At 46.0% G+C, this 11661-nt stretch overlaps 1 protein-coding gene across 1 annotated transcript; it reads right to left on the bottom strand.

Annotated features, from left to right (window-relative positions):
* Positions 1-4118: 4118 nt before the first annotated feature.
* LOC127677519 (N-acetyltransferase family 8 member 7) lies at positions 4119-4847 on the bottom strand. The gene has a single exon (XM_052172593.1). The coding sequence runs from the start codon at positions 4800-4802 to the stop codon at positions 4119-4121; it is 684 nt and encodes a 227-aa protein (XP_052028553.1). The 5' UTR covers positions 4803-4847.
* Positions 4848-11661: the final 6814 nt, after the last annotated feature.

The raw sequence follows: 11661 nt of genomic DNA on the forward strand, positions 1-11661 counted from the left end.
AGGGCTGAGCGGGGAGGGACTGGAGTTATCTATTACACAATGCCCACAGATGAAAAGAGGACGGTGGGATAATTGTATTACATGATGAATGTAATTAGTAATACCAAGCTACATAATTAAAAATGTTGTAGCAGTGGTGTGGATAAGGAAAAACCTCTTCCCACTCGTTCCTTGTGGCCCGCAGCAGGCAAGTGGCTGAGGTGGCCCCAAGGTCACAAGAGCTGGAGAGCTGGCCCTGCCTCTCCCTGGCCGCAGCACTTAGAGAGCTGGCCCTGCACCTCTGCTGGGCAGCACATTAGACTTAGCTCTGGTGGGAAAGGTGCTAGTTAGCCAGTCCCCAGTGTTTGAGAACAGGAAAGCTGACCCTTCCCTCTATTGGGTGAGCTAGCCTGGGTGGTACTGGAGAGCTTCCTCTTGTACTGTAGGCAAAGGAGAGTTGGCAAGCTGGCCAACTCAGCCGCCTCCTAGGCCCAGACTGAGGGCTTTGAGTTGGCTCACCAACATCTACCTCATCTATGAACTGCAGATTGAAAACTATAGGACCTCCATGACACAGGATATCTGAGAGGATTCCCCATGAGGATCCAGTAATGATGGTGTAGCAAAAGCCAGAGGCCTCAAGACAGAGGCCTTCAATGACTTATTGCAATGAACATTTGCAAGGAAAGAGGTATGGCAAAGGGCTAAACTGTGTGACACATTGTGACATTCCACAGCTTCCATAACAAGATTTTCTAAAAGTTCTATCTTATTTTCTTTTGTGGAGAGGTTACAAGGCAGAAGGCAGTTATGAAGGAATGGGGCGATAGTAGGACTGGGATGCATGATGGGGAATTCATGAGGAATCAATAAAAAGTTTACAAAAATGTCTTAGCAGGTAAAGGCATGTTCTGCCAAGTCTGACAGCATGAGTTTGATCCCCTGACCCACAACTGTGGAAGGAGAGAACTGATTCCCACCAATTGTTCTCTGACTGCCACACAGGCACACATTTACCATATTCTCTCTTACACCGAGAGAAAATGAATACATATATAAATAAAAAGCAAATAAAGCCAGGTGATGGTTGTATACTCCTTTAATCCCGGCAGAGCCAAGCAGATCGCTGTGAGTTCAAGGCCAGTTTGGTCTACAGAGCATGTTCCAGAACAGCGGGGTTACACAGATTAAACCCTGTTTTGAAATCCACCCCCAAAGTGTGAAAAAATAAATTGTGTATTGTGCACATTTACCATAACTTTTTAAAATGAGAAGAGAGGAAATCAGGCAGGAACAGGAAGTTTGAAGGAGGTCAGGATGGCAGTGTGCATATGTGTGTGCCCAGGTGAATAAATGTGTCTAGAAAGCAAAAACAAAATTGAAAAATAATAGGCTATACTTTAACCAATAGCCTATTACCTAACAGGAGATGTTTTGACTCAGAGAGGCTTCATTTTGTACAGTATGAAGGTACAGTCTGTGGCCAAGGGGAAGCATGAGGCAGGGGCATGACACAGCTGGTTATATTCCATCTATAGCTAGGAATCTGTGACAAATCCTCAGAAATATTAATGTCTTTACATGTTTACCATTGTCAGAATAAAATTATATTCTTTGAATTGAAAATATTAGGCTGGGAGGTGGTGGCGCACACCTGTAATCCCAGCACTCTGGGAGGCAGAGGCAGGGGGATTTCTGAGTTTGAGGCCAGCCTGGTCTATAGAGTGAGTTCCAGGACAGCCAGGGCTATACAGAGAAACCTTGTCTCAAAAAAACCAAATCCAAAAAACCAAAAAGAAAAAAAAAAGAAAAAAGAAAAAGAAAAGAAAAGAAAATATTAGACTGGGCAGCGGTGGCACATATCTTTAATCCCAGCACTTGGGAGGCAGAGGCTGGTGGGTTTCTGAGTTTGAGGCCAGCCTGGTCTATAGGGTGAGTTCCAGGACAGCCAGGGAAACACTGTCTCAAAAAACAAAACCAAAAAATAATTTTTTTGAAAAATTTATTTATTAGCTGAAGGAGAAGGAGGTCTGGAAGCCACATTCCAGGGTTTCTCTCTGCTGGACCTATCACTGACCTCTAAAATTATCTTGGTCTATGCCCGTATTCCTTCGTGCACTTTGGGAAACCATCAATCTCCTACCTTCCATGTAAACTAATCTTTGTACAAATAAGTCTATGTTTTGCCATTTGGTGGAATCCCTCAAACTCATGGGTTTGGTTGAATTTCTGCCCACCCCAATTCTGTTAGAAGCAACCCTCCCATTCATACCTGAAGATTTTCCATTCCTAAGACAAGTGGTAAACATCATGTGTTTCTCCATTGCAAAGCAGGGTGTCAAACTGGCCAAGAGGACCCGCCCCCCCCCCAGAGCCTCCGGCACCAGTGGAGCTGAAGTTTAGAAATGCACATTCCACTTTGCTGAGGCTGTGTGACACAGCTATGTGACACAGTAGCTCCCCTAGAACTCCAAGCAGGGCTTGGGCAGCTGAGCCAGTAAAGTGATCTGAGTTTGATGCCCCCCCAAGCCCTCAGATTTCCAGAACCCACATTTAAAAAAAGTCTGGGTGTGTGGACTTGTGTTTGTAATCCTAGCAATGGGGAACCAAGAATGAATCCTGGGGCGGGCTGGCCAGCCAGGTCCTGCCAGTGAGAAGCAATGTGTCAAGAAATGTCTGAGGTTGAGTTCTGGCACATTTGCACAAGCACACACACACACACACACACACACACACACACACGCATGCACACATGTACATCTGAACTTGCACGAGAGAGAGAGAGACAGAGAGAGAGACAGAGAGAGAGAGAGAGCACATGTGTTCGCACGCATGCTTGTGCCCCCCTCAACAGCTTCGCTCTTTTTTAACTACTTGTGAACTAGAGAGTTTTAGACAGATCTATGGGCTTCTTTCATTTTCCAGCTACTGGGAGAAAACATTTACAGACTTTAAAGTTAGCCACTTTTTAAAATTATTATTATTAAGTTAGGGTTTCATTATGTAGCTCTTGCTGGCTTAGAATTTGCTATGTAGATGACTCTGGTTTTGGAACTCATGGATAGCCTCCTGCCTCACCTCTGCCTTCTGGTATTAAAAGCATGCAGATGCTTGGAGTTAACTATTTTAAAATACAAACACCAAAGAAGTTGGTGGCATTTGATAACATTTGCACTGCTATTTAAGAATTAGGGTCACAACCCTAAGACATCAAGACTTACAGGAGCACATGGTCAGATACTTGGGAGTTTAAAATACACAAGTTGGTGACATTTGATATCATTTGTACTGCTATTAAGATGTTGTCACAACCCTAAGACATCAAGGCTTACAGGAGCACATTCAGGCCAGAGGCACTTAGGGAAATCAGGAATCCCAGGGCAATGTTGACAGAACAAAGGTTCCAAGGGGTTATGTATGGAAGCCTCACTAATCCTGTAGCTTGTCTTGTCCTCAAAACCACTCCAGCCTATCTCAAGACATGCATGCTGCTCCAAAAAATTGAGTCCAGTCAGCTGCCAACGGGTGTAAACAATTTCTAAGATCACCCTGTGCCCCACCCCTACCCGCCCCCCTAACCTTGTGCAGAAGCAGTTGAACATGCTGCTGACTGGTTAGTCACGGGGCTGTAGCCTGCCCCTTGGTTCTGTGACTGCAGTCCACCTACGACAGAGGTAGGTGAGTTTCCACCCAAGTCTTGGTTCTGCATATAACACTTTCAGGGTTTGGGAAAGGCTTTCATTTCCTTATTTATGCTTTTGGTTTTGTTACTCTACAAAACCCTTGGAGCCCTGCCTGAGCCAGACTGCTAGAGTGAGGTAGTACACTTCAGCCAACCGAAGGTGTCCCGAAACCCTGACAGCTGTCCTGCCAAGCTCAGTAGATGATCCAAAGATTCACTAGCTAAGTAAAATTTTATTATTTTGCATTAATTTTTATACATGACTGTAGTGTTAGCTAAAAGATACCTCAGAAAGCATGAATAACACAGAGTAGACATTGCCCCAACCCCACCCACAAACACATTTATTCAGATGTGATTGAGAGCGAGGGTTAGTGGTTTGTACCTGAAGTAGTAGGATTTGCTTGTTACTATTACAGAAGCAATCAGATCCTGACTGATGTCCACAGGAGAGAGATCACAGGTCCCCTTCCAGAGGAGAAGTGAGGCAATACTTTAAGTGTATCATTGGAGATTTTCTTAGTTGGGAGATATAGGTGTAGAAGGTCTCTCCAGTCTTCTGGAAGCCCATACCCTGATAGAGAGCTAGGGCTGCGTACTGCAGCATGCTGGTGGTAAGGACAACTTCACTGAAGCCCTGCTTCTGTGCAAACTGGAGGACAGTCCTGACCATAGCTTTCCCTATGCCCTCTCTTCGGTGCTCCGAGGACACAGAGAGGTGACACAGCTGCAGTTGCTTCTTCTGCAGGAGGGGGTCCTTCACTGGCAGAGCAGCCACTATTCCTACCATTTGACCTCTAGACTCAGCTATCCAGAAGCAGGAAGAACGAGAACTCAAGTAGGTTCTGGTGATGTCAGCCATATCTGTGTGCAAACACATAGTCACATACTTTTCCCAAGTGTATTTTGCAAGGAGCCACAGGGTAACAAAGAGGGTAAGGATGGAGAGAAGACCAAGACTCCAGGAGCCTGAGGCCAAGAATAGAGTAAGAGGGACCCCGAGTAAGAGCAGGAGGGTGCGGGGCAGCAGCAGCATGTGGCGGAAGGTGGCAGGAATGTGCTCCTCCATGCCTCTGCAGAACAGATCCACCACACTTCTGTGGTCGCTGTCCTGGTATTTTCGGATACAATAAGGAGTCATGGGAGACTTCTGAGTCTGAGATCTCAAAGGCCAAAGACACAGCTACCTCTGACTCTATGTTTCCCTGTAAGTCTGCAGAAGAGAAAAGAAACATTGTAAGTCCCCAAACCAAGTTCTCAGCTTGCTGTTAACCTGCTCAATGTGTGTGTGTGTGTGTGTGTGTGTGTGTGTGTACATGCACATGTGACCTAAGAGGAAACCATCATAGAGAGAAAGTATAATGCCAGACACACTAGTTGGAATGTTAGTTTCTCTGCCTGTCTGGAAGTATGGCATTGGGCATGTCACTTAATCTCTGTGGACCTGTGTCTTCACCCGAAGAACATGATAAAGAAATACTTGCCTTCTAGAGTCCCCTAGAAGCACTGGTAGACCCCTTCTCTCCTACCATCCTGGCCCCATGACTGGCTCTTTAAATTTCTTGGAGCATTGAGATAGTGCTCTGTCCATTGAGATAGTGCCTTTATGTCCATTTGATCAGCCCCTTTGATCTCTTTCTCTGGAGTGTGTACATTGCAAACCCAGAATTTCCAAGGAAAATTTCAGCAAAGCCACTTCCCATCAACTCTGAACATTTAGACTTTTGAGCAAACATGAACAAGAAGGTCCTGCTACACAAGACAAATGCGGAAACACCCCCCACACTTCCAACCTTGCCCCTAAACATACTCACCCAGCTGCTCGGAGCCAAGGGTCTAGATCAGCCTTAGTACTGTGCTTGTGACTGATAGTGAAGCTAATCAGTGACCTGCCATTTATTGAGGTGGCAGACTTGGTAGAAATCTCATTGGCTGGAAGCTGGATGTTTGATAATTATAAACCACAGAGCCAAGTAGCTGGGCAGCAAAGAGGGACATTCATGTCTAGTCAACTTCATGACCTCTTGACCTCCACAGAATGAACCTGGAAGGGAATCGGGCTTTGAGATGTCTCGGGGTCATGACTCTCATGGTGGAAGGCTGCACCTCTCCTCCTTGTCCTCTCCCAGGTGCATTAGGTCTCTCCTAGCATGTTGCCCCTCTCTGAGGCCCCCTCTGCTTCCTGCTCCCCTGCTATGCTGAGCCCATGGATTCTGACCCTCCTCCTCCTTGGCCCCTCGTCACAGCAGGAGTATACACCTACTGTCTCAAGAGAAAGATCCTTCATCAGTGGGCCTCTCCCTGCCCAGGCTGCACTTGCTCCTTTATTAACAGCTCCTGGAGGTCTTCACTGACTCCTCTGTCCCTTCCTCAGCCATGTGTTGATGAACCTGCCCTGCTGCATGAGTCTTCTCAGGCCCTAGACGTAGGAGATGCCCTTCTATGTAAAAATGTCCTCGTGGAAGAGACCCACTTATGCTCTCAACTCACGGCTTTCTGTCTAGGGCGAAGACAGTATTTGTCTATAGCACTTAGTGTGTGTGTGTGTGTGTGTGTGTGTCTGTGTGTCTGTGTGTCTGTGTGTGTGTGTGTGTGTGTGTGTGGTGGACTAAACCAGGAGCACTCCCCTCCTATTCACAGAGTTAGAACCACAAGCAAAGACTGATTCTCCAAATACAATCCAGTTCAGTGGGGAATCTCCGGGCCCTGCAATGGTGTTCGTGTTTCCGCACAGGGCCTGCTATCCAGTGGCTGGTGCAAATAAAGAAGAAGGCTTACACAACATTCTTACATAACCTCTCTTGGCAACCAAGATGCAAATCCAGAGGGATTACGGATCAGTAGCCAGAGCAGCACCGTTCCCACAGTGAACCAGGCAGAGGCGGAACAAGGTTGTGGTGACTTCTGGCAAGGTGTGGTTCTCCTTTGGTCTTCAGTGAGTGTTACTAGCTTTGGGGCACACACCCTCCAGATCTGTCCCATATGACCAAGCAGCTTTCTCTGCGGACTCATTCATCTGGGGAGGATCTGACTGAAGTGAGCCTGGGTAGATGAGGATAACCCCCGCCTCAGTCCTGCAATTTACCAACACATGGGTGTCCTTGTGCATGGTTCAGTGGAGTGGAGGATATTCACAGAGATGCTGGCTGAGGACGGGCTTCAGTGCCTGCCTGTCTGTCTATCTGTCCTCAGCCCTTGCAGTATGGCCCTCGGCCTCAGTTTCTAGAGTGGAAGCTTCCAGACAAACTCCTTCCAGACTGGGACAGACTCCATCTGGAAGAAGCCAGCCAACCAGGCTTCCCTGCCTCCGGGAGTTTGGGATTCCTGAGCACAGCAGAGAGAGTGCAAAGGTCCTGTGCTTTCCTGATGCTGAGAGCAGCCTCCCCACCCAGGCTGCTGAGTGCTGAACTCACAGTTCGGAGTTTCAGGTGGTCATGCCCCTTAACTCCAGGAAGAGCCCACACCTCTAGGGAACTTGCTGGTTTGTCTGTGACAAATTTCTGGGCTCATTTTCTTTGTTGCAATTTTCCTCAAGAGCTGTGATACTAAAAAAACTGGTCCTATGTGATTGATTTCTGGCTCTGATTCAAAAAATGGGTTCTCTTTCCATCCTGAAACTGTGGGTCCAATGAGATGGCTGAGTCTTGGGTGAGCAGCAAGGTTGACTTGCATTCTTGGCCAAGAGCAGAAGTGCTCCCAAATCTACTTCTCTACCCACTGGTGATCTGCAATCGAGAGTATAAAATGCAAGTGAAGGGAGGAATAGACTAGAGAAGAGATGGGAATTCATGTCTTTTTGGTGATAAGTAGAGATTTTCCCAGAATTCACAGGCCACATCGGTCCCCCCTTTAGTTCTTTCTTTTTCTCATAATGGCAATGATAAGTGTCTTGGGGTGGGTGGGGTGTCATCAGAATGCAGGTACTTTACAATGAAGTTATAGATGTCTGCTGGACATCCTGGAAGCCTTTTTAGTTCTAAACAGAACCTGAGTTTATGACATCTATACATCTGCTAATGTATAAGTTCCCTCGGAGAGTTTCATTTTCTCAGGGGTTGATTATTCTAGAAATGAACATGTAGATTTAGACAAGACCCTAGAGAAGCTCTTTCATTTCCAGTAGTGACAAGAAAAAACTTCCCCTGGAGCCTTGGTGTTGGGCTCCTGTTACAGTTTAGATCTGGACACTCCTGCACTGAAACAAGGTCTTGGGAGGTGGCAGTACTTTACAAGGCAGCACTTCCTAGGAAGCTCCATCTTTGGGGACCATACCAGATCCAGTATAGATTGATGGTGACAGAGCTGGTGGCTGAGGAAACAGCTCAGCCAATACGGCATTGACTGCTTGTTCCTAGGTCTTCAGTTCAATCTGTAGAACCTACATGGTGGCTCAGGACTTGGGCTTTGAATATTGTCACCTTTCCCTAACCTTCTTCCCATTAGACTCCTGGGAAGTGTTTCTGGCCAAGGGACAATAGCACCTCAGTCTTTCAGTGTCTGTTCTGACAGGAGGTGGGAACCGCTGCTTAGGCATCTGTTGTCCTCCAGCTAGCTGAGCATTGCTTTGTCTTCAGTATGACAGAAAGTTGGGGCCTAACACAGTGTGGTTTCACTGTAAGTGGATAGAAGGTCTTCCCAGAGTCCCCTCTTGGGACAAATGTTTGCTCTGGACCATTGGCTCGGCCTTCAGGTCAGTCTGCAGTGTGTGCCCTGCCTGTGAAGGTGCTACAGGGCTGGGAGCATCCTCAGGGCTACAACAGCTATGCCACCCCTCTTCCTAGCAAGCCCTCCCTTCCATAACTCCCTCTGGAGAATCCATTCACTCCAGGCCCCGCCCATTCACTTCTCTTTCTGTGTTGAATGCCCTCAGTGGTGTGGATGGAGCTTTGTTTGAATTCTACTCAGTGAAGCCCCAGTTGGATGAAATATAGAAGTTATAATTAAACAACAGTCCAAATCCTCCATCTGCCTTACTGTGTAGCTTCATCTCTCTGCCCATGTTTTTACAGATGGGGTCAAAGTGGCAGCTCCCAGTGGGCCTAGACACTCTCACAGGATCCTTAAGAAATATTGCACCCAGAGTGGTGTGCTCTCTCTAATCTTATTGATCATGGATGTGAACTTATATTCTTCTAAATTATTTTCTTGTTTACAGAGGCTAAATCTATAAAACGTAATTTAACATTTTCACAGTGTAAAACTTTGTAACATTGTCCATTGACAATGCTTTGATGGCTGACATTCATCAAGATCAAGGGCTAAACATAAAATCAGTGGTTTTCTATTTGATTGATAATTTGGAATTATATAACCTTGTCTAGACTGTGTACAGTCCTTCCCATGATGCATCTGATTTTAGACATATATATATAACCAATTATGTAATTAGAGAGTTCTTTTTAAAAGTTCACTTATATGGCATAGTTTGACTAACTATATATGTACCCCAAATCACTCTAGGCTGAATTGACACCCTCTCCCTTGTACAGGCTATATCATCTCAGTATATAGCGCAATGGAAAGTATCCACAAAAGTAAAGTCATTAACAAATGTTAGGGGTATTGGAATTTATTGCATCACTTAGAGTGAGGTACAAATTCATCTCAATGAGGGTCTTAGGTTGCCACATATATTGTACTTGCATAGGACCTGGGTTTTGTAATAGTACAACCTCTTCTGACCGCTGAGACACCAGGTGCACATGTACTACACATATATACACGAAGGCAAAACAATCCCATAAAAATAAATAATCTAAGAATATCTTAAAGAGATGAGCTATTGTGACTGCTGTTTGTTGGGTGGCATGCCAGAACTAGGTGGCAAGCCACTACTGCTGGGTACACTGGGTGGTTTTGTTATAGAGCATGGAAAATAAGGCTGGGACTAAACCTTAAAAACTCCAGCCTTTTTAGATTTCATTTCCAGAACCAAACTGCTATGCAGGCTGTTGGAGGATAATTGTTAACAATAATTCTATAATCTAATAATCAAGATAGACTTGATGACAAGTACGCTGGCTAGTGTTATATCAACTTGACACAAGCTAGAGTCATCTGAGAGGAGGGTACCTCTGTTGAGAAAATCCATAAGATCAGAATACAGGCAGACAAGCCTATGCAGCATTTTCTTAATTAGTGATTGATGGAGGAGGGACCAACCCATTATGGATGGTTCCATCCCTGGACTGGTGGTCCTGGAATCTAGATGAAAGCAGGCTAAGCAAGCCATAAGGAGCAAGCCAGTAAGTAGCACTCCTCCATACCCTTTGCATCAGCCCCTGCCTCCCAGTTCCCACTGCTTCACTTGAATTCCTGACTTGGCTTCCCTCAATAGACTATGATAAATAAGCAAAATAAACTCTTTCCCCCTCCAGTTGCTTTTGGTCATGGTATTTTGTCACAGCAATAGTAACCCTAACTGAGACAATGTGATAGTGCCACAGTTGTTATGGGTACCACCAACTGTTTTCTGATTGTATTTAAGACATACTTCACAAGAGAGAACTAGAACTCACATTTTGGCAGTATAAGTAGGCTGAAACTGGGCTGCAGAGATGGCTCAGCCTTTAAGAGCACTGACCGTTCTTCTAAAGGTCCTGAGTTCAAATCCCAACAACCACATGGTGGCTCACAACCATCCATAAAGAGATATGATGCCCTCTTCTGGTTGTCTGAAGACAACTACAGTGTACTTAGATATAATAATAAATAAATCTTTTTTTTTAAAGGAAGTAGGCTGAAACCTTTGACTGGATTAGTCATTGAAGGGACCCTGGCCAGCTCAAGCATGTCAAGCATGGCTCTGGCAGGCCTTGCCCTTCTATCCAATTCCCTCTGCCTTGCTAAAAACCATTAGATTACATTCCTAAAACTAGCCACCAAGGTCTATTCCCATATTTGACCAGTTCCTCCTTCTGAGGCTGACTACCAAGGTCCAGTTATCAAAGTATTGAAGTCCAGCAATCAAAAGCCCCACATTGGGCGCCAGCTGTGGGGGGAAAAAAGAACCGGGGACTCTGGCAGTCCTACATAGGAGAACTCTGGCAGGCAGAGCCTAGGAGGATAGGGGAACACTGGCAGCACACCACGCTGTGCAGGGGTAGGAGTGTGGGAATCTGAGTATCTGTAGAGCGCGAGACTGCCTGGCTAGTGCGGAGGTTTTTGCCCAGAAGGCGGGGCTGTTTGCATGGCCCTGGGTACCTGTAGAAGAAGCTGCTTGGCTGTGAGGCAGCTTGATCCTTCCCTGGTGGTTGGAAATGCTGAGGCTGCTCCATGCTTCTATGTGGCGGGGTTTGATAAGAAGAGACAGTTCATAGTTTCAATGCTTTATTATTAGTAGAGTAGAAAGAAAAAAGGAGATAGAGAAATAAAGAGAAAAGAGAAAAAAGAGGGATGAGGGAAGGCCATCACCATGGAAAGAGGGGAAAGGATGGAGAAAGAGGGGGGACAGAGAGAGGGTCAAGAGAGGACAGAGAGAAATAAGAGGGGCGGGAGAGATAAGAGATCAAGGAGGGTCAAGAAACCTTCTTTTATAGTAAGTTGGGTTACCTGGCAACAGCCAGGTAACTGAAGGGTGGGGAAAGCCTGCGTGTAGCCAGGTGACTGTAGGGGTGGAGTCCATCCAGAATGCTAGGTGTCTGGGGCATGGCCATATGTGACTGATGGCCACAGGATTATGGAGTTGAGGAGTCAGCAGTCTGGGAGCATAGCACACAGGTTCCATCCCTTGTAGAATGTTCTATTGAGTCTCCGGAGTGGCCTTGCTCTCATACCACGTCTCACACCACAGTCCCACATTAGCTCACCTAATTAATAAGACCTATTTAACTTAAACACCTCATCTTAACACAGGGTTTCTCCTTTTACCTTTATAAATTGCCATTTGCTATGGGTCATGTCTGTTTCCTCTCCATCCAAAGATGGTCTTCTGTCCAGTTCTCTTCTCTCCCCGCCACTGGGATAGATACCCCTTACCCCTCCCCCCGCCCCTTTTCTTT

This window comes from Apodemus sylvaticus, chromosome 2, assembly GCF_947179515.1.
Source record: "Apodemus sylvaticus chromosome 2, mApoSyl1.1, whole genome shotgun sequence".
NCBI classification, from domain to species: domain Eukaryota; kingdom Metazoa; phylum Chordata; class Mammalia; order Rodentia; family Muridae; genus Apodemus; species Apodemus sylvaticus.